This window comes from Penicillium malachiteum (genome assembly GCF_028827825.1).
Source record: "Penicillium malachiteum strain IBT 17515 chromosome Unknown utg000001l:1.0-8184562.0:1.0-8186909.0, whole genome shotgun sequence".
Classification (NCBI taxonomy): domain Eukaryota; kingdom Fungi; phylum Ascomycota; class Eurotiomycetes; order Eurotiales; family Aspergillaceae; genus Penicillium; species Penicillium malachiteum.
The window spans coordinates 6,130,993-6,153,287 of NW_026643094.1; the positions used below are offsets into that span (position 1 = coordinate 6,130,993).

Consider the following 22,295-nt stretch of genomic DNA (forward strand, 5'->3'; position numbering starts at 1 on the left):
AACAAAAGCCCCCCCCCTCTCTTCTTCTTCTTCCTCCTTTCTTTTCTCTCCCCCACGTTATCCACAGCCACCAAAAACCAGCAATAAGCGCATGCTTTATTGCATTTTTTCTGTGGAGCGTGCCGCGGCCATCAAAAAGGCCAACCTGTAAGTCAAGGATGATTAAATCTTGATAAATCTGATGATTTTTGTTGATGTTTTGATGGAACAGCCAATCCAACAACCTGCCTTGAACAACCTGGTCTTTGACCATTTGTTCTTTCTTTCATTCTTCTTCGCCCGAACACCCTTCACTCCTTCGCCCTCCTCCTCCAGCATGGCCTCTTCAAGCACCCAGGTGGCCAGCATCAAGCAGGCACCTCCGGAGGTTTTCCATGCCTGGAGCAGACAGGGCGCCCGTGGCATTGAGGGGGACGAGCCCCCAATGTCGACCCTTAAGGAGATCTTTGCCCATCTCGCCAAAAGGGCAATGAGCCTGGGACTAGGCCGGGTACTGGAACGCCTGGAGAGGTTTCCTCTCCGGACGGCTACCGTGTGCTCCGGGACCGAGAGTCCCCTCATTGCCCTGCAGATGATAATGCAGGGTAAGTCAATCTCATTCGCTTTTCTCCCAGGCCTTCCAATGTTGTATACATCGGAGGCTTCAAATTCGGCCTGGTTTTCTCCGGGATCTCATCGGCAAATTTTGCTATTGGTTCAAAACCACTATCATGCAAGCCTCCGTTGTATTCAGCTCACTTTCACATCTCTTTAGCTTCAGATAAAGACCTGTAACTGACTATCGTATTGCTTTTCAAATAGGTCTCGGACCAATTGACGGTCCGCTTTTCAGGATGGTTCACACTTTCAGCTGTGAAATCGTCGCGTTCAAGCAAGCCTTAATTGAACGCAACTTTGGGCCCGCCCACCTCTTCAGGGATCTCCGAGACCTAGGAGGTGACGTGGCGTAAGTGATTTCTCAATTCTAATTAAAGTGAGAGATGGAAAGCTGACAACATGTTTAGTCAAACAGCCTACGGGTCACTGGATTTGATCCCCGGTGACCTAGACATCCTGATTGCGGGAACGGCGTGTGTCGACTACTCGATGCTAAACTCCAGCAGACCAGAGAAGGGAAAAGGCGAGTCGGCCTCTACTTTCAATGGTCTCTTGGCCTATGCGGAAAAGTATAGACCTCGCCTCGTCATTTGCGAGAACGTTCGGGGAGCCCCATGGGACGACTTTGTGAAATCGTGGAATGCAATCAACTATTCGGCAACGTACCAACTTGTCGACACTAAGAATTACTACCTCCCACACACCCGCGAGCGAGGTTATCTGATTGCTATCGACAACCGTCGTATGAAGAATCTCGGCTTCGATGAATCCGCCATCGAAAGCATTTTATCCAACGCCCAAGACTTGATTCTCGAGTTCCAGCGCCCGTGTAGCTCACCAACAAGCCAATTCTTACTGGGTGAAGATGATCGGCAACTAGAGCAAGTTGAGAGAGATAACTTGACACGCCTTCAATCCCTTACCGAGCATGGTGAAACAAGTTGGCTTCGATACCAAGTGCGACACCAGGAACTTCGAGACAGGATAAAAACTGGAGATCAACGAACAATCAGTCGTTCACAACCCGGGGGTGCCAGTTGTACGGCGCCCGACTTTTACAAACATACATGGTTCAAAAAACAAGTGGAGCGAATCTGGGAGACACTCGACATCAAATACCTCATGGCCCTTTTGAAAAAGTATGACTTTCACTACAAGGAACAATACATTGATCTGTCTCAAGGTGTTGACCGTGGAAGTGATAGTATCAACAACTTTGGGGTGACTGGATGTCTGACCCCATGTGGTATTCCATTTTCAACCATTCGTGGTGGTCCTCTCACTGGTATTGAGGCTCTACTCCTTCAAGGCCTCGCAGGTGAAAACATTATTCTGTCCCACGAATCCTCCAGACAACTTCAAGATCTTGCCGGAAATGCTATGTCTTCTACCGTTGTTGGCGCAGTGATGTTAGCCACACTTATTGCATGTTCTGAGATCTTAGAAGACCGAACCGATTATGGCCCCCCGGGAGCCCATGGTGGCTCAAAGAAGAAGAATGAAATTCTCCCACCCCCAGTGTGCAAAATACAGACAGGCCACAGTCTTGCTGATGCCATTGTGGACAATGTGGAATCAAAAAACAGCTCGTCCGATGATAAGGACCTACCGACCAGTGAGTTTGGTTGCAGCAAGGAACGTTGGTCGGCTCTCGAAGCACAATCTGTGTTAGCCGCTCGTTACTGTTATTGTGAAAAACAGACTCAGAAGAAGCTCAAAATCCTCAAGTGCATTGATTGTGGTCATACAGCCTGCGAGGCTTGTTCTGGAAACCCCCCTCACTCTTACAAATCGATGGTGCTTAATGAAGATCGAATCCAGCCACTGCAGTTTATGAAGACACTGAAAGAGGGAATCCCCTTGCGATTCAAGATTTCCGGTTTATCGAGCAAGGAATTTGAACGCTTCAAGGAAGAAACAGTTCGAATCTGTGACGCGTACCAGTACAAATTTGAAAAGCCTATCGAGAAAGATAACTTCCAAGATCTTGAGGATATCTCCAACCCCGACGAACCCGAAGTCATCTGGGGGAAATACATCTCTTCTGTTCAAAATGCCCTAAGCGAAGTGGTACGGTTCACTGATATCAAGCGGAGAGAGATTTGGACCATGTACTTTGACAGCAAGTGGGCTAGTCTCCATATTGAGATCGATCATGATGGCCATGAATTCTTGCTGTTCGCCAAAGCTCCTGAGGATACTCCATCTCTGAGCATATTAAGAGAGATTCTCGCAAAGCCAATTGCACGAATGCGAACAAAGGGCTCGTCTTCAGATATTTGGGAAATCATGGAGCCTCTCAGCACTAGGTTCAATATCGAGGTGAACGGTTCAGGTCACCAAGTCAAGTCATACATACTGGAGTGCGGCATCACTGAAGAGAACAAACAAGATGAGAAGTTATGGGCTGAACTCAACGTTTTCTGTAAGCCAAGTGATCTGGATCTTCTTGACCAGGATCTGAATGGGGTTTATGAGCATCTCCCCAACTGTGGAACTGCCATGGGCACCTTGTATAAGAAGAAAACTTCACAAGGCGAAACTCCCATCTTTCTGTTCCTTGATCCACGGAAGTATGGAGAGATTGTTGAAGACTCATATGTATTCTCCGTCGAGCACCGAAGAAACCCAGGATATGAAGTCCGAAAGGTCATTGCAGAGGTTGAATGCCAATGGGACCTCACAAAAATGACCAACGAGGCAGTCACAAAGATGGCTTTTGCCAGACGCGCCCATAAAGCTCCTGGAATGACTCTCCTCCCTCTTGATGACCACTCAATCTCCTACCAGCACCTGGATTCTGAGAACGTCATTGACTTCCCGGGCACAAGTTGCCACGAAAGATACATTCCCATCCTATCGATGACTGACCTATCTTGCTGTCAGACCTTACAAACGGCCTTGGCGTCGGATTGGAAGCACATCAAGCCTGAAAAAGCTCAGGAGGAACTCCAAGAAATCACCTGGACTCTTCAGAGAATCGGTGATCTTTCAGCCTTCGAGAAATGGCGCCCTGTTCAGCCAACATCACAAATACCTACGACTGGCTCAATATGTCACGATTGCAGACCGCGCAGCCCCGGATTGCTATGGGGTGTGGACGTTAAAGGAAAGGTCATGCCTTATGAAGATCCTCAAGAAGCAGCAGTGTGGGAACGTGCAGTCAAAAACAAGGCGCCACCTTTCTTGATATTCCAGTCCGTTTCTGAAAATGGCTCCACACAGCTACAGTTCGCATTGAATCTCCAAGTGATGGCCCACATAGGATTTGGAAAGTTCCCTGAACTCCCAGACAATAACAAGGCCGAATTCAAGTGGCGTCTGGTTTCCAACGTGTATGATGTCGGCAGAAAGAGACATCCCCGCTTCACTCTTCGTGATAACCTTGATAATATCCCTCATTCACAGCCACCAAATTTTCTTTTCGACCTGCGAAAGGAACAGCTTCGATCCCTGAGCTGGATGATTTCCCAAGAAGCTGAAGATATCGAGCCTTTCATTGACGAAGAAGTTGAAGAAGCCAGTTTAGCACTCATGGGATGGCGAGCCGAAGTCAATATCTCGGTTCCACAAGTCGTTCGGGGAGGACTCATTGCTGATCAAGTTGGATACGGCAAAACTGCGGTTGTCCTTGGTCTCATAGATTCGCAATTCGAAGCAGATAAAGCGAGAAATGCAACACGTCTCATAGCCCCTCACACCGAAGGACTCATCTCAACTAATGCCACTTTGCTTGTTGTGCCTGCAAATGTTTTTGAACAATGGTATGAAGAGATTCACAAATTCCTCGGAAAGAAGTACAATATTCTGAAGATCTCCAATGTTGCGAAACTTCGAGGCATTAGCATTCGCGACATTCAAACCGCTGATATCGTTCTCGTTTCGTGGGCCATTTTCACCAGCCCTTCTTATTACCAGCTACTCCGCCTCTTCACAGGTGTTCCAAAGGTTCCCAACAAAGGCAGTAGTGGACGAGCATTCGATTGCTGGTTCCAGGAAGCCAAGGAGGCTCTTCGAGACAGAATCCGAACCCTGACCGAGCATGGCGTTGATGACTTCGTGCAAGAACTCTTGGAGAGATTCGCTGAGCTTAAAAAGGTTCAAGATGATGCGTCCTACATACCATCCCGTCGACTTCGTGGAGCTGCATTTGTTCGTGCGAATCAAAAGTCACTGCAAGCACAACGAGAGTCCCAGCAGGCGGAGGCAGAAGTTCAGAAAGAATCTGAGGAGGCACAAGAGGATTTCGAAGAGACACAAGAGGAGCCAACCCTTCAAGCGGGCAACAAGCGAAAGTTCGCTCATTCATCCAGCAAGGCGACCTCCAGCAAGGGCAAAGCCAAAGCCAAGCCCCCCCCCCCTAAGCCTAAAGCCAAGCCCAAGCCCAAGCCCAAGGCCAAACCCAAAACCACATACAAAGGCAAAGGCAAGGCTCGCGCTGATCCAGAAGAGGAAGACTATGTTCCCGACAGTGAAAAATTCGAGACTGATGACGAGCGAGACGAGTGGGATCGTGCCACCCATAATGCCAACGAAGGCTATGCTGAAGGCTGGTCAGAACTACCAAATGCACTAGACGACATTGATGACGATGGCGAGTTTGACGAAGACCAAGATACAAAGGATAAGCATCCTCAGAAGTCCTTCAACTATGAGAAAGATACCTTTTCCGAAAGCGAAATCCGAAGTGCGTTCAAGATCCTATCTGAAAATGCGCCGGAATCCTCTGACATGAAATGTCCATTCTTCCACGCTTTCCATTTCAACCGAATTGTCATTGATGAATTCACATACGCCCGTGAGGACAAGCAAGTCTGTTTGCAGGGCCTCTCTGCACGATCTAAATGGATTATGTCTGGCACGCCCGGACTCCGAGACTTTGCTGATATCAAGACCATTGCGCAACATCTTGGAGTTCACCTCGGAATTGATGATGACGGCGATGCCCCATCTCAGAACGATCGTCTCAAGGTAGAGAGAAGAAATCTCACCCTAGCTGAAAAATTCCAAATGTACCAGCCTCCTCACACCAATGACTGGCATATGAATCGTCATCACCATGCTCAGCGCTTCCTCAACAAATTTGCTCGTCAGAATGTTGCTGAAATTGATCAAATCCCTGTGGAAACTCATGTCCTTCTATCTGAACAGTTCGCCGCTGAAAGATTGACGTACGATGTCATGTACCAGCGTCTGGACCATGCAAACAGTAGTCGTTCACGCAAAATCCATAACCCGGATAATGATCTTCAGGTTGAACTTGTGAACAAACTCTTCTCTGTATCGAAGGCTGCATCTGAGGCTTTAGTGAAGGCTTGCGTGACAGTTAGAATCTGGAATGACGAATACTCTCTTGAGAAGTGTGAGAAAAAGCTCGCGGCCCTCGCTGGGCTGGCAACCAAGCGTGAGACAAAGCTGAAGAGCTTAATCGCGGAGCAAGTCTTACATGAAATCCGAAACACACCCAATGCTCCAGCTTGGGAAGGCTTCCAAGGAACAAACTTTTCCCCCCATAAAGTTGGCGATAGTGAAACTCGTACTGAGTTACTCCAGCTCATCTCTGATATGGTTGTCAAGTTCACCGATGAGAACGCCGAGATCCCGGAAGAGATCCGAAAAAGTTTCGTCCAGCGAACGAAGAAAGCTTTGCCCCAGGCGTCAAAAGACAAAGTGAGAAGATCCACGGGAGGAAGATCTTCTATTGGAAGTACCGGGAACTCTGTTGGGCGCCGAAACTCCAAATCAAAACCACAGCGCAGAAGATCAAGCCAGACGAAAGGAAAGAAACCTACTGGGGCTACCGCTGAGGACTCTGCAGGGCCGACCACTACAGAGGACAAGAACGGCGAAACCTCCAAAGGAAAACCACAGCGCAGAAGATCCAGCAGACCAGCAAAGATTCAATCTTTTGATGGTACCGCTGACGACCCTTCTGATGATAGCGACTACGAAAAAGTCTGCAAGGATCAATCATCGCCCCGCAAAAAGAAGAAAACATCACCTGGAAAGGAAGAGCGACCTACCGAGGAACATCCACCTACGGGGGACCAGCCACCTTCAGAGGACAAGGCCACTGAAGAAGAAAAGGAAGTGATTGCCGAGTACAATGGCCTAGAACCAGCCAAAAAAGCCAAGGTCGAAAATAGCATTGCGGCATCTATGGCGAAAGACTTAAATACAGCCTTGAACGACCATGTGCTAAATGTCCGCAACACCCGCTTCTGGGGTACAATGCAGTCAGTTCAGCTCGCAGTCAAACAGCAAACTTCCCCACTTACTTCGTGCTCGAGATGTACGACGGGCTTGACGAGTTTCTTTGATTTCACGATCATCAGTTCTTGTGGACATGTCCTGTGCAAAACCTGTCTTGCAAGATGCGCACGCAAAGAAGCTGACGAGTCCGATGATGAAGGAATTTTACCCCCAGACCCAAAGCCCAGTGACGTAGCCTTCTCAAAGTGCTCCGTCAAAGGATGTACCGGAGCTGCACGAATTGCTTGCCGCCTCGACGGCCTATCGTTGGACAGCGGTTTCATGATCAAACAAAGCTGCAAGCTCACTGCTCTCCTCGAACTACTTCATTCAATCCCCGACGATGAGCAGGTCATCCTTTTTGTTCAGTTCGACGACATCATGACCATGGTCAATCGCGCTCTGGAATTCTCCGACATTGAATTCCGAGCTATTCGCACTGGCAGGTTTTCAGGCCTGAATGACTTCATCAAGGGTCCTAAAGATCCGAATGCACGCCCAGTCAAAGTACTGCTGCTACCACTCCGACGTGAAATGGCCGCCGGACTGAACCTACAAAATGCAAACCACCTCGTCTTCATTGCGCCAATGGACACAGACAATCTGCACGACTATGTTGCAGACATGACTCAGGCAATCGGCAGAGCCCGTCGCTATGGACAGAAGCGTACTGTCAATATCTACCACATGCTTCACCGTGCGACCTCCGATATCGAGATTATGCAGCGCCGCCGCAATGAAGTCATCATTGAGCGCAATGGACGAGCCATGTTCGTTCCTGGGGAGGAAGTCCTCGATTCTGACGTCGTAGTTGAGAGCCAGCCACTCGGCTTTGTCGAGTCACTGGATCCCGACTACGAAGGAGGTTTCGAGGAGTGATCCTCTGGGGGGGCGAGGTGGCCCCTGCATTGTATTTGTATCTCTTTTACTTTTTGGATTTTTTGATTCGTTGTTTTGCAATGTTCATTAATCATTGCCCAGCCCGTTTGGCTGTTAATACCAGTGCGTTTATTTCAAACTTGAAGTTATTATGATAATCGTAGTCATTCGTAGAGAGCAAGTAGTACTAGTATGTATAGTAAGCTGCGACTCTCAAGCCCTGGAAACACTCTTCTGTTTACAGACCTGGAGCTGTATGAGCCTTCAAATTGTTAAATGGAGGGGTAGTTTAGTCTTTATACAATACGGATCCAACATAACCGAAAAGCTCTCGTGTAGTATACACTACTAGTCTGAAGCGAGGGTGGAAGACTTAAAAAATTGCATTGATGCCGACTTAATCTGCATCGGGCTCCTATTCCCAAGAAAAAAATAAAAACTTTAGGGGCCACGTACTGTACATGGTAGACAAATGAAAAAACAAAATGCTCTCTAGAAAGACGATCGTGCAGCGCGCCGGTGTGCATATAAATTTTGTTTTCTTCAGCTCTGCGTCGGCGGTGGGGTATCAGAGAAGGTATTCTCCATTAATAGCCCTTCCTTGATTCCTTCGATCCAATTCAAATCATAAATGCGGCCTTTAAAGCAAATTAAACTAGTTCCAATGTTGAAACTGGTTTATTGCTGGGGCTGCGCATCCAGAGCACCATCCTTGCGCATCATGGTCTCAGGGTTCCAGACAACTTCGGTAAGGTTGGTCAGACCAGCACTGTTCTCGCAGGTGTCACGTCCGCTCAGCGGGCCGGGAGCAGGGACCTTAGTAGCGGCGGAGCCAGTAGCAGTAGCAGATTCCTTAAGCGCAGTCAGGAGGGTCTTGATGGATTCGGGGGTGAGATCCTCGTAGTAGTCGTCGTTAATCTGGACCATAGGGGCGTTGACGCAGGCACCCAGGCACTCGACCTCGATGTAGGTGAAGAGGCCATCCTCGGTGGTGTGACCAGGGGTGATGCCGAGGTGCTCGTTGATGGCCTTGACAATGGCGTCAGAGCCACAGCCTCCAAGCTGGCAGGGGGTCTATAAAACAATCAGATTAGTATTTTGCAAGAATAAAATGCGAATATCAAAGGATGATCATACAGTAGTACAGATCTGCACAAAGTACTTTCCGACGGGTTCACGGTTGTACATAGTGTAGAAAGTAGCGACCTCGTAGACACGCATAGGAGGCATCTCGAGCATGCGGGCAACCTCGTTCATGACGCTGATGCTGGTGAAACCGTGCTGGCGCTGACCGAGGTCAAGCAGAGGCATGACGGCGGCCTTCTTGTACTGCGGTGGGTAGCGGTTAAGAATCTCATCGACGAGGGTGAGATTCTGCTCGGTGAACTTGAACGGAATGGAGGGGTTGTTGGTAGGAGTGTTGCGGTGCTATATAAGAGCAATATATCAGTCAATTGTCCTCTCTTGCTGAATGCATGACCGGCTTGCACCGGGGCAATGCCCGAGGGGAGCTGGGTTCACGTACAACGGACAGGGAGTCGCTGCGTCGTTGCGGGGCGGCGGAAAATGATCTGAAAGGGGTGAAAGGAGTCTGGCGCAGTAGCCTGCTGGCCCGCGAAACGGGGAAAAGCTTCGAGGCCATTGTGGAGGGTGATTGAAGGTGGATTGAGGTGGATGTTGAGTTGAGGAGAATGACGGATCGAGTTGGCAAGACGTTTTGCGGGCGGCTAACCAATCAGAGTCGACAGATTACTCCCTTCATATTCTTCCTCCTCGGTTTGCATATTACTTACACAGTTACACTCTTCTATGAATTGGGATTAATTCATGATATCTTGATTTTAAATGAATTATATGGAATCAATTATCATCTTTTAACCTCAAACATCAACCAGACTTCTCGTGATGCTCGTCCTCAAAAACCAACCATCTACCAGCAAAACCAGCTATATTAGCCAGGTACACCCGTGGACGCTTACACATTCTCCATTCGATAAACTTCATATGCAACCTCTTCATATGGATGCGCCTTGATTAAAGCCTGAACTGCATCCGACATCACCTCGCGACCAAGACACATAATTTCCGCCTTAACCTCCTCGCATCGCTCCAGTGTCCCGACGGCCCCAATGGCCGGGTTTGCATCTTGACTAGGAAGAAACTGGCCTGTGCCATTGGTCTGGAAACAGCACTTTGTGTACTTGCCACCTGGAAAGGAACCGGCACCTGTTGCGAAGATGGCTTCTTTACAAGCTTCAAGGTCGGTTGGTGGGACGAAGAAGATCAATTTGTAGCGGTCGGGTAAGTCTGTAGTGGCTGACATTGTTCTCGCTTTGGTTGAAAAGCTCCAGTAGTAAGTTGGAAAAACTGCGGGTGCTGTAGAGTTATGTTGAAAGATAGTATGTCTTGCTACACTTCTTGGTTGGTGGGGGCTTCTGATATGACCAAGACGTAAACTTTGGGTTGATAAGCCACGCAGACCTCGAAATATCTGGTTCAACCGAACTATCTCTGGCCGAAGTGTAGGCTTGACGGTTGACCAAGTCCTGGAATGAATGGCTTGGGACATGAGAACCGAGCGGGGAAGATGCGTTGGTACTTAAACTGGGAGCTAGCAAAGGTATAAGGAACCTCGGGTACCATGGTCAACTGGTTGATATGTGTTGTTGTCGCCTCACTTCTCAGGCATCATTATTTAGTTAACTAGTTAGTTATTTACTCCAGGGCTCCGTATGTTGTATAAAGTTGAGTATGAAATATACATGTTGAAAATTGAACATCAGGGAGTATCAACAAGTACCTCAAATCTACAGGTACTTGTTCACATGCGCTGTGATGCTCTCCAAAATCTCCGCTTTCCTCTCATTAGAGATCCAGCTCTCTTGCACCGCATTCTCTGCCACAATCCTCCACTCCAACACAGATAACTTGTGTGCGTCCTGAACGGCGCAGTAGTTCTCCAGAATGTAAGCTCCGAAGTATGCAGGATCATCACTGTTAATCGAGAACTTCACACCCGCCTCCAGGAACTTGCGAATTGGCACCTCGGCAACAGACTTCACACATTGAAGCTTAACATTCGACACAGGACACACAGTCAACAAGATATTCTCCTGTGCAACCCGCTTCATAAGCTCCGGATCCTGAATCAAATTGATTCCATGATCAATTCGCGTCGCACCAAGTTCCAAAGCGGTACTAATATATGTCGAATCTCCCTCTTCACCCGCATGCGCCGTAAGACGAATGTTCTTCTCTCTTGCCGAGGCATAAATCTCCCGGAACATGTCCTTTGGGGGACCAACCTCAGATGAAGACCATCCCAGTCCATGAATAGTACCCTTCTCATAATCACCCGAAGCAAGGAACTTCTCATACAGCTTATTAGCCGATGCAACAGGCAAATGGCGCAAGAAGCAGAGAATCAATTTGGTGCTAAGACCCAGCTCGCGCTCTGCGCGCTTGCAGCCTTCAGAGAATCCAGCCACGATGGTCTCATAGGGAATTCCGCGGTCTTGGTGGACCTGCGGATCGAAGAAGACTTCTGCGTGGTGCACGCCATCAGCGTGGGCTTTCAGGAAATAGGCCCAGGCGAGATCAGCGAAATCGCTTTCAGACTGCAGAACGGCCATGCCCTCGAAGTAGTAGTGCAGGAAATCGTCGAGATTGGCGAAGCGCTCATAGCGGTCTGCTAGGGCTTCGATGGAGGCGAAAGCTGGGTCATCGGTTGGGAGGGTAACACCATTGCGTGCCGCGAGCTGGAAGATCAGCTCGGGTGTTAAGCAGCCCTCCAGGTGAACATGGTGCTCGCACTTGGGCAGGCCTGCAAGGAACTCGTGAAGTGGGTGTTGGCACATTGTGGTTTTTCAAGTGCTATTTCGAATGGTTTTGTATGCAAGGGGAAAATGAACGATAGTATGTATTAAGTATCAAAAAGAAAAGACAGAAATCACTTTCGCTAAAGCGGAGGACAGGCTATATAAAGAAAGAAAAGCGTGCGGGGGAGAAAGTTCAACTGAACCGCCGATTAAGAATGTCGGATCGGAATTTTCTTCACCGATAACTTAATCTATATCCCATCTCCGTTTTATCCCAATTAAGAGCAGAACAGTCTGATTTTCTTATTTTATTTTATTTTTACTGATTCTATGTCTAATTTTAATGAGATAACTGAGAACTATGTGAAGATTAGATTTGTCAAATCATAGTCCACCAACTCCATTTAGTGGGTCGGAGGTCTCCGCTAATGAAGAACCGAGCAGATTGATATCTCTAAATGAGGCAAGTCCAACAGATTCATGTATATAATATGCTTCAAATGTACAGAAAAAAAAGAGGGGAACGCTATCGAAAGAACACATGAGTACTGTGATCAGCAGAGGAAATACATAATTTTAAAGGATCTATGCCTTCATCTCCGTCCCAGCGGCCTTCCGAAGACGATTCATCACGGCAGCCGCCAGATCACCATCACTATCCGAAATTCCTTCGACGTAGATCACATCCACATCAAATTCATCAAGGGCCCGTAATGCTGCAAAGAGACCGTGCGCAATTGAGGTGGTATCATCGCCAAGATGGTAGTCGTAGGCCAACTTGGTTCGACTACTGGGGCTACCATTCTCCTGCACGGGAACAGGGAAGCTCACCAGGTTATCGATGGCTGCAGCAACAGGCTGAAGCGTACTTGCCACTACGTCTTCCGGCGCAAGTCCTAATCCTTGCTTCCAATTCCGGGTACGTACAATGCCAATATTATGTGCGCCAATCGCACTATCTTGTAGGTCTTTTCGGACGTGACGAGCCACACCTTCTGGGTTTGACGATGCCTTGAAGAGCACTACTCGCGCTTTCGGTGAGTAGTGTCGGTACTTCATACCTGGTGCCCGGGGAATCTCCTTGACACCTAGGGTTCCATCGCGGTAGGCCACTTCGACGTTTTCCCAACCGGGGACCTCGCGCAGTTCGTCGATTCCAATACCACCGGGCCGTAAGATCGCCGGTGGATTACACAATCCATCTACAACGGTACTTTCAACACCGACACCAGAAGCTCCACCATCAAGAATTAGGTCGATACGCCCCTTCAAGTCATGGTGGACGTGTTGCGCTGTAGTGGGAGAAGGCTTTGTAGACGCATTCGCAGACGGCGCAGCGAGTGGGCGATCTGTAGCGTGAATAAGAAGACGGGCCAGTGGTGAGGAGGGCATACGAGCGCCAAAGGTCGTCAGATTGGAGGTGACTTCTGGAGCAAGGTCCGATCCAGATGGGTTCGGTAAGATAATAGTGAGGGGCCCAGGCCAGAAACGTTCGATGAGAGGAGCATAGATCGGAGGAAGTGGGGTGCGCGGGGTTTTCGCTGCGCTGGGACTTTGTTGAGACGGATTTAGCAGCTTATTGAGCATGTCGATAGAGTCCACATGAACAATCAGTGGGTTGTCGGAGGGTCGTTGTTTCGCGCGGTAAATGCCTTGCACAGCAGCGCTGCGTGTGGCATCAGCGCCCAGGCCGTATACTGTTTCGGTAGGGAAGGCGACGGGGATATCACTTGTACGGAGGAGGTTGGCGGCTTCTTCGATGGCTTTTGATTCGGGGGTCTGATTCTTGCGCTCATCCGCCCACCATTCGGCTAGAGATCGGGCTCCAGGGTCCTGGTTGAGGCGTTGAACGGAGACGATCCGGGTATTTAAGTTGGCCATGGTGGTGATTTGTCTGACAAGTCTGCGTCGACTGCCAGTGAAAGTGTGAAGGAACAACAGCTTGATATAATGGCCGAAATATCAATCAATGACGCGGTAGGAGGCAGTCGGGCAGACGTAATGGAGGGGTGTGGATTGAATATGCCCAAGCGCACGGGTCCGAGTCACGACGGAATTGGGTGTTGATTGTCTCTTTTTCCGGGAAATATACAGTTTATCAGATCTGAACTGGGGTTTCCGATCGACGATCAGCCCACACGAGCCCTTGGTGGCTGTCTGTGAGGGTTTTTATGGTTTTTGATGGTCCTTATCAGGAACAAAAAAAAACGCGAAAATCCGCGATTGTCCATGACGTCGGATGACTCAGCGAGTCAGGCAGGAACAGCGCTGCACAATGAGATCAGCCTTGTAAGGAAACGTAAGAGGGGACTGGGATATGCTTAGATCAAAAGAAAGAAAGATATCGTACATCACGTTTATCAGGAATTCAAGTACTTAGATTTAAAGAGGTGACGTCGTAATCGGGGCGGCCAAGATCTATCAGTACATATTAGGGCTCGCCTTGTGGTATGACCTGCATGCAAGGCCAGTCACTCTCCAGAGCTAGAGCTAAATGGGATTAGACCATTGATAAATCGATATTGATCTGACTTGGATCTCGGAGAATGCTATCGGTACATATATGGAGTAAGTATAGTACACTCAAATGCTCCAAAGCTAGCGTATGTTGTCTCAAGTGCTATGTACTAGTGACTTCGCAGGGTACCTCGGGATATATTCAGCTGAACGTTCTGACGCACTGGCAACTTGAAGTCATACTACTACCATCCATTCGAAATCGATCCATCCCTTTCACTGCGACAGCCCTCTGAGTCCATATGTAGTACTACATGTAGTACCTATTAGTGTACCCAGTACTACTACTAGTAGCACTTCTTTCAAATTTGACGTAGTATGTGGAAGTTGACCAGTTGACTTGGAAGAGCCCATTCAAAATTATTCCAAGGCTTCAACTGGAAGGTTGGGATGGATCATGTCCTAGTAATATTTCCAAGGCTATGCTTCAACTTGAACCAAAGGGTCTATGAACTATTTCTTCTTTCCACCGTGACCCTTCCCTCCTTTCCCTCCACCACCCTTGCCCTTGCCTTTGTCGCCGCCTCCGCCTCCGCCAGCCCCAGCACTGCCAGCGGTCATGATACGCACTTTACCCACAGGCATAGTGTTGATGATCTCTGAATCTTTCCAGCCCTTGATGAGTTCGCCCTCTCGAGTCCGCAACCGCTCCGCGTCAACACGAGAAAGGCCCGCATCCTCAGCATGCTCCTTCTTCACTTTGCCCGTAGTAGTTTCGGAAACCCAACGACCAATGATCTCCTTGACAGCCTTGCCCTTCTTTACAGTACCAGGTTGCAATTTAACCTTGTACTTGTATTTGCCCAACGCTCCCCATGGGGCGCAAACGGGAATAGCAGCGAGGATCTCGTCATCGGGCGTTGGAGTACCGATTAGGGCTGGAATCCAGCTAAGATCAGCAGCTTCCGCGGCAGCGGTATCTTCGTTATAGTCATCGCCACCTCCTTCAGTAAACTGGGCTTGCCGTTTTTGCTCAGCGGCGGCAGCTCGCTCGTGCTGTGCTCGGCGACGCTTTTTCTGTGCTTCGGCCTCTTGTTCACGCTTGGCTTTGGCTTCCGCTGCTTGGGCTGCCTTGGCGGTTTTGCCTTTGCCAGCACCCAAAAGTCGGAGAGCGAGTTCACGCTCTTCATCATCTTGATGGGCGTACTTTGCTGCGGCGCGCTTTTCCTTCGCTCGCTTACCACGGGTTGGGGCAATGCGAGCTGGGGTGGGCTCAACCTCGCCTACGCGATCGATGGTCTTGCCTTGGCGCAAGGCTTTGCGCTCTCGTGCTGTGAGATTCTGCTCTTCTGATTCTTGAGGGGCTTCCTCTTGAACCGTAGAAGCTGTCTCGTCAGCTTCAAGCTCTCCACTCTCTTCGGCTTCCTCATCACCCTGATCTTCATTGATGTCCACTTCAGCTTCCAGAGTTGGCTCCTCCTCTTTGGTAGTCTCGTCATCCGATTCTGATGTTGGTTCAGGTTCATCAGACTTCTGTGCTCCTGAAGAAGGAATTTCGGAATCCCCTCGTTGGAGAGGGTTCCGGGCTGTCGGCTTTGTATCATCATCGTCGCCCTCTTCCTCATCAGATTCGTCCTTTGCCTCATCTGCTTCGTCTGCAGGTTCAACTTGACTTATTTGCTCAGCACTTCCACTCTCAGCAATATGCTGCTCTTGAGCCTCTTGGCGTTCTGTAGACTGAGGAGCCAGAATTTCCGTTGTGTCAAAATGAATTTTGTGATTGCGGAGACTCTCTTTGCTGATCTGGAACAGAATCGAAAAACCAAGCACCAATTGCGATGGCGCGAGGAAATTCTTCTCGCCCTTAATCTGGAAGTCACCGGTGGGTAGGATCCCACCACCAGTGTCCGAGATCTTCGAAACTTGATTTGCGTGCACCCAGTACGCAGCCATGACAGCCTTCGAGTCCCAAGCTACTGATGTCGCAACGCACAGATTACCGGCCTGAGAGAGAGTACTGGGAGAGATAGGTGCATCAGGAGTTCCAACGCGATTCTTGACCACGATTGGTAGCGCTCCTTCCAGGTCTGCATGGATGAAGATATCGCCCTTTTTCAGATATCGTCGGTAGAGCATTTCACCCTGTAGCGCATCTCGTGCTCTATAAAAATCAAATCAGTAATAATCAAGGGATCGTAGGGAAAATTAGAAACTGACCCAAGACACAGGTATCCTTCTGACGAGAGAAAGAAAACAAATTTCTCGAACCAGAATGGCTCACGAGCCTGACGAAGAACTTGCTTCTCCTGCTTCAAATTCTTCTTGAGGTCTGCTGTCACTTTCTTCTCGTGACTTTTCAGGGCCTTGGAAGAAGACTGAACGGTTCTTTGCTGCTTCTCCGATGCCTGCTTCTTTTGATCATAGTACTGTGAGGCATTAGCCCATGGTGTAAGACTCAGGTCAATATCAATCGACAGCATCTTCGAAGCAGCATCAGCACGGGCTTTTTCCTCCTGCTTTTCATCCTCCGAGTCCGAATCAGACTCGTCGCTAGATTCCGCATCATCATCATCATCTTCCTCCTCTTCTTCGCCCTCGCCCAGAAGAAGAGTGATGGTATTTTCGTAAAGCTTCAGGGGAAGTTTGATGATCTGCGCAACTGGGTTTCCTCGGCCTTGCTCCATCTCAATCAACCGAGCAATCTCACCCCAATCCATCCCTTGTGCCACTAGACCGTTCACAGCATCGATCGCCTCTTGAACCCGATACATGTTATCTTGAATAGCACCAGCCTTGCGGATATGCAATTCCTGTGCATCTTTCAGAGCATCGATACGCTTTCGATGTTCATCCCGCACAGCTTCTAGCTTGCGTTTAGCTGCTTCTTCTTTCTCCGTGAGTCGGGACTCGAGACGTTGAGATTCCAACGACGAAAAATACTCGTCAACTGTTGCATTGAACCGTTCAAACTCAAGGATCTTAAGTCCCGGCTTGTCCTCAAACTGCCGGGGTCTGAATGGGTGAAAGTCGTCATATAACAAACCAGGAGTCTTCGAGGCACTTTCGCCTTCTGCTGCCGCAGAGGAGCGTGTATCTTCTTTGGCAATAATATAGCCAGTAAAATCCTTGCTAACATCAAAGCTCTTTGATACTCTCTCTGCTTCTTCCAGAACTTTCCTGACCTCCTGCAGCGCAGTCTCATTGCCTAGGACCTGGTCTAATGGAGTCGCAGCATTAAGCCCAACAACAGCGAATGCATGATCGAGCAATAAAGGCGGGAACTCAGGAAATCCCTGCGATAGAGCCTTCCGTAGGAAATCCGCATTCTTCTTCTTTGCCTTTTTGGGAGCACCTCCCTCCTGAGAGAACAGTGCCTTCGCCTTCTCTATTGTCTGTGTGATCCGTTCTGATGTGATATCCGGAATTCCATTGTAGTTTTGCTTGTTGGTGATATCATATTTGAGGCCAAGCTTCGCCTCTTCGCCTTCAGTTGCGTTCACTTGCCGAAACAGCGCAACGATTGTATGCTCGCGATCAGTGACGATAATGTTTCCGCCGGCGAAAAACTCGAGGAACATGTGGAAGGCGCCATCGCTAAAGCAGATGTCAATGACACGATCTGTGCCGATCTGGGTGATTCCTGTAATGCGACGCGATTTGAGGAATTTGCGCAATCGTGTTACGAAGGGAGAGGGCGCAGTGGCTGCTGTACGGGAGTATTGTGTGACATGCGTGCGGAAGCCGGAGTCGACGATAAGTTGGCGCTTGTGGTCTGGTTTGGAAACTTTGAAGAGAAATATGCGCTACACAGTCCCCCATATCAATTAATATTCCTTTCTTCGAGTCAAAACTTTCACATATGAGGGAATTGAACCTACCGAAGACAAGTCGTAGATGTTGGACACCCGGAGATTGACCAGCTCCGCGGCCAGCTCTTGTGTGATGACCTAGCGCTAGTTAGTGATTATGTGATTTTCAAACTCATACAGAGTAATTACTTTGACGTCTAGAGACGAGAATCTTTGCTTCATCTTGGCTGTGAGGTGTTGTGAGAGGAAAGGAATTTTCGAGCGTGACGTATGCGGGGCAGGGACGGAAGTCGGAGTCTCTTCTAGGAATGGTGAGCTACCCACTTCGATAGCTTTCCACGAAGCATTTCTCGCGCGAGATACATTGTATAGTGTATAGTACACAAATAATCTACATGGTGCATGGAATTATTATTGAATTCGTAGTTTTCATTGTAGTCATCAGCGCTTTCAGCCATGGGAATATTAGCTCGAGTCACAAAGGGTCGAGTTCGCACGCGACGGAATAGGGCTTGCTTTTGCAGGATGCAGACCAGATATAAAGAAACATGCGAAATATCTATGGAGTTTTCAATCCCTGGGAAAATTGGGAAACAACCGTAAAGGATAATAAAAGGAAACCATATCACGCCAGGGCCAGCCATGGAAAAACAGGAGTAAAAAGGAAGAGGTGAAAACCTCCCAAGCAGATACAGGATTGCTCGGTTAAAGGTTGAAGCAGAGGGATATCAAGTAAAAGAGGCGCTTTTGAGCTCTTTACATCTGTCGCAAGGAATCGGCCAGACGGCGTTTACCGAACTCCCAAGCGTTCATCAGACCCTGTTCCGAGAGATCGATGTTCTTCATATTGGGCGCATCCGCAGCTGGCGCACGGCTAACACGCGAGGCGACCATGACAGGGTCAGTCTCCAGAATGATACCGTCGTCAATAAGCTCGTCAATGGTAAGGGAAACGAGGTCGTAGTTCTCGACGATGGTGCGCTTGTCGGTGGCACCCCTGTGTTGAGGAGTTTGTTAGTTGAATATACACGGACACACAGAATTCGCGAATTGGATGTCTAAGATTAGACTTACTTGAATAAAATTCCAAGAGCATCACGGAGAGACAGGACGACATTGTATAGTAGAACCTCGTTCTCATCGGCACTTCCAACCACGTAGAGCATCACGTCGCTCTCCATCTTAAAAACGACGATCCGGTTGTCGTAAAGAATTATGTCGCTAGTGGACTTGTTGGTCTTCTCAAGGAGACCCTTCTCAAATGCACGCTGCTCCTTCAGGGCAGGGTAGGGGTTCGCACCGGGGTAATTGGTCGAGTTGGGCGCTGTGCCAGCTGGGGCATGAGGCGCCGAGTAGTACTTGGTAAAGATGCGGGATCCATCATCCGCCGACATAATGAGGACGGCATTGACGGAGAAGAGAGACAGAGGAGCAGGCATTGTGTCTTTTGTTTGAGATCTTAGGAAATCAGGGTGGGAGCTAGTTGATTGTTGATGCGTGGAGGGTCAATCTGGCCGCAGGCGGAGACGCACTAAAGTTGATCCGCTGGCGCAGCCTATCTACAATAGAAGATTACGGCCTTGGAATAGACATAGAAAATATCAAGCCATAACTTGAACTTGAATTTACGTAGTAGAGAAAAAAGGCATAAAATTTAATTTTTAATTGTCTGGATTCTTGTCAATTTCTCTCTCCGAGGGTTTATTAATGAAGTACATTGCTAGAGTATCTACTACTAGTATTCATTCACGGTCGCCTTATATAAGTTCGTTCAAGCATCAGAGTCATACAAACGATACAAAGAAAAAGAAAATCAAATTATGCAACAGATCAGACTCGATATCCTGGCCATCCATGACAGGGGGTCGCATTTGTGCATCACATAAGGGGTATGTTAAACATGGTGAAGATAATTCCAATATCACATCAAATCATCGCATTCCAGCATATAAACAGCTCAGCTATTGCTGGAATTGTTCATCCGTGTTGGGTTTGTTAAACCACTGCGGAATCCAGCTCGCGCGGTTGGCCTTCTTGCGTGCAGCCTCCTCTTCTTCGAGTTTGGCAGCATCGCTTACAAGGCGCAGGGGTCGCAGCTTGTTCTGCGTCATTACAGCGCCTGTGTAGTTTGTCATACCACTACTGGAACGAGGAGGGCTGGAGGTTGCCCCCGTCGAAGAATTATCTCCGAGCGCGTCACTGAGAACGCTGGGGGAGCTACTGCGTCCACCACGATCGGGCTGACTGGACATGGACGGGGCCCGACTCATGCTAGAAACATAGCTGGCAGTACCAGAGAACATGCTCTGGCGAGAGCCAGGCCCCATCCCAGTAGGACTCATTGGCCCGCCTGAGTTGCGACCCCGATACATTTGCGTAACAACAGAAGCCGCATTAGGGTCGACCTGCTCAGAGCGGGTTCGACGGTGACTAGCTCTCACGGACTGAGTGCGAATTGGAATACTGGGGGCAGTGTCCGGGTTCTCATGGGCGATATTGTGAGGGATTGACTGGGGCGGCATCATGCTGGTGGGGCGAGATCGGGACTGGGGCTGGGGATGAGAGCGCGGAGGTTGGCCTGAAACGACAGATTTCGCCCGCTGCAGGAATGTCTGAGTAGCGTTGTCATCCTTCTCCGGGGGCGTAGGTGGCAATTCCTTTTCACTGCCCCCAGTGGAGGGTTTCGCAGTCTGGGCTTCATCGTCATCGTTCCGATCTAGCACATGCTCAAACCCGTCATGTTGCAAGACACGACTAATGATTCGCTCGATGTAAAGAGTCAAGGCCTTGTTCTGGTCCTTGAGGGTCTTGAGCTCACTGTCAGTCTTGCGGCCCGGGTCTCCCTCACCCGCTTCTTCATCCACGGATTCAAGCTCGTCGGCCAAAGAGCCTAAGCCACCACCGGAACTCTTCCCAGGGGTCGCATCTCGCATGAAGTCACCCTTTGTAAAGTCGCCGGCAAGCGTCTTTTCACTGAGTAGAAGTTGATAGCTTTCGTTGTCTTCCATAAGACGTGCATTAGCCATGCGAGCCTCCAAAAGCTCTTTCTCCAACTCACGCTGGTGGCCCCCACCTGAATTCTCCATCTCCACAAGTTTGATCTGTGATTCAGCCAATTCCAGTCGCAATGACTCGATCAACTTATCTTTCTGGAGGAGAAGGTTGGAATTATTGCGTGAGGGGCTGCGCTCGAGTTGGGAGGAAGGAGCAAATTGAGCATCTAAATCTGGCGATGCCCGATTACGGAAACTCGCTGTATCAAATGTTAGCAATTCAGTTCTCAAAGTATATCGCGATGTCACATCTTACAAGATCGTGATACTTGGTGGCGATCACCTTCAGCATTGATGCGCATGTCCTTCTGGGCTACCGATTCCTTCAAGCGCTGAATAGTCGCCTGCAACTCCTCTTCTCTGCTGGTCTGTTGCTCCTTCTCCTGAAGCATTGCATTTCGTTCCATCTCATGATTCTGTTCCAAATCCCGGATTTGGCGGCCTTGATCTCGGATCTCGCTGCTGAGGGTCTCAATCCGAGAATCCCGCTCATGAGCCTGATCTTCCAACTTGGCCTGCTCGCTGATTGCCTCATCCAGACGCATTTGCAAGACTCCAAGTTGTTTCTGGTACTGTTCCGAGGCCGTTTCGGCCTTCTGGAGTTGCTCCCGCAATTCCTCGATCAAGGCCGCATTTTGGGCTCGCGCCTCTTCCTCGGACGGGTCATTGGAAATCCGTGGGACGTTGGACATGCTTAGGTTTGATCGGCCAGGTTTCCTTGCGGCGGCGCGGGCAGAGACGGGCGAACTTCGCAAAGAGGGGGTGCGGTTGATACCGTTAGATGCAGCGCTGGGCGAGCGTGCATGTCCTCGTGTGGTGGACCCGTTGGCTGGTTGCGGATCTGCGGGCGTTGATTTGCTGGAACTGCCGGGGGTTCCAGGCTTGCGAGGCGTTGCTGACATCGTGCAGCGACCCAAGGCCCGGGAACAATAAGCAAAGTATATAAGGAGGCAAAGTAGTCTGGCAGGCGAATCGGTCCAGAATCGAGGGTTGTTCTGGTCAGACTAAATGTGTGGAAAGGACTGTTGCAAGGTGTATCAATGCAGAGCGGTCAAAACGGGTGGATCTGGTGGAGATAGGGTGGTTGTATGGAACGAGGAATGTAAAATCGTCAGAGGTTAATTGTCTGCCACATGGCTCATAGAAGCCAGAGAAGCATTCAAGAAGTGGTATTTCTGTCTGAGCGCAGGTTGGAATGGGAGACAGCGAAGAATGGGAGACCCGATCGCAGCAAACTGTAGTACCTTTTTTTTGTAGGAATGCGGGCGGAGTCTTAGGTGCCCTTACTTTGGTATCTAAAAATACCAAGGCAGTGACACTACTCCAATGAGCAATTGGGGGCTGTGATGTGAGAGTGAGAAACCTCAAAAGGAAACACGATACACGATGAATCGGAGTAATGGAATAGAGAGAATATGTCGATGGGAGCA

General features: G+C 49.2%; 7 protein-coding genes across 7 annotated transcripts; 1 reads left to right on the forward strand and 6 right to left on the reverse strand.

Annotated features, from left to right (window-relative positions):
- Nucleotides 1-316: 316 nt before the first annotated feature.
- N7483_002291 (putative SNF2 family helicase) lies at nucleotides 317-7,728 on the forward strand (the record flags this gene model as incomplete). The annotated part of the gene is made up of 3 exons (XM_057085728.1): nucleotides 317-584; nucleotides 802-946; nucleotides 1,005-7,728. The coding sequence occupies 3 exons, from the start codon at nucleotides 317-319 to the stop codon at nucleotides 7,726-7,728; spliced, it is 7,137 nt and encodes a 2,378-aa protein (XP_056951877.1).
- A 678-nt stretch (nucleotides 7,729-8,406) lies between these two features.
- On the reverse strand, nucleotides 8,407-10,051 carry N7483_002292 (complex I 24 kDa subunit family protein; the record flags this gene model as incomplete). The annotated part of the gene is made up of 4 exons (XM_057085729.1): nucleotides 8,407-8,802; nucleotides 8,866-9,156; nucleotides 9,254-9,455; nucleotides 9,708-10,051. The coding sequence occupies 4 exons, from the start codon at nucleotides 10,049-10,051 to the stop codon at nucleotides 8,407-8,409; spliced, it is 1,233 nt and encodes a 410-aa protein (XP_056951878.1).
- A 484-nt stretch (nucleotides 10,052-10,535) lies between these two features.
- On the reverse strand, nucleotides 10,536-11,585 carry aah1 (adenosine deaminase; the record flags this gene model as incomplete). Its single annotated transcript, XM_057085730.1, has 1 exon — nucleotides 10,536-11,585. The coding sequence occupies one exon, from the start codon at nucleotides 11,583-11,585 to the stop codon at nucleotides 10,536-10,538; it is 1,050 nt and encodes a 349-aa protein (XP_056951879.1).
- A 546-nt stretch (nucleotides 11,586-12,131) lies between these two features.
- N7483_002294 (L-threonylcarbamoyladenylate synthase) lies at nucleotides 12,132-13,427 on the reverse strand (the record flags this gene model as incomplete). The annotated part of the gene is made up of 1 exon (XM_057085731.1): nucleotides 12,132-13,427. One exon carries the CDS (start codon nucleotides 13,425-13,427, stop codon nucleotides 12,132-12,134), a length of 1,296 nt encoding a protein of 431 aa, XP_056951880.1.
- A 1,089-nt stretch (nucleotides 13,428-14,516) lies between these two features.
- Nucleotides 14,517-18,034, reverse strand: N7483_002295 (putative DUF814 domain protein; the record flags this gene model as incomplete). Its single annotated transcript, XM_057085732.1, has 4 exons — nucleotides 14,517-16,164; nucleotides 16,221-17,806; nucleotides 17,882-17,950; nucleotides 18,002-18,034. The coding sequence occupies 4 exons, from the start codon at nucleotides 18,032-18,034 to the stop codon at nucleotides 14,517-14,519; spliced, it is 3,336 nt and encodes a 1,111-aa protein (XP_056951881.1).
- Nucleotides 18,035-18,568: 534 nt separating this feature from the next.
- On the reverse strand, nucleotides 18,569-19,251 carry N7483_002296 (coatomer subunit zeta; the record flags this gene model as incomplete). The annotated part of the gene is made up of 2 exons (XM_057085733.1): nucleotides 18,569-18,809; nucleotides 18,887-19,251. The coding sequence occupies 2 exons, from the start codon at nucleotides 19,249-19,251 to the stop codon at nucleotides 18,569-18,571; spliced, it is 606 nt and encodes a 201-aa protein (XP_056951882.1).
- A 522-nt stretch (nucleotides 19,252-19,773) lies between these two features.
- Nucleotides 19,774-21,767, reverse strand: N7483_002297 (uncharacterized protein; the record flags this gene model as incomplete). Its single annotated transcript, XM_057085734.1, has 2 exons — nucleotides 19,774-21,065; nucleotides 21,122-21,767. 2 exons carry the CDS (start codon nucleotides 21,765-21,767, stop codon nucleotides 19,774-19,776), a joined length of 1,938 nt encoding a protein of 645 aa, XP_056951883.1.
- Nucleotides 21,768-22,295: the final 528 nt, after the last annotated feature.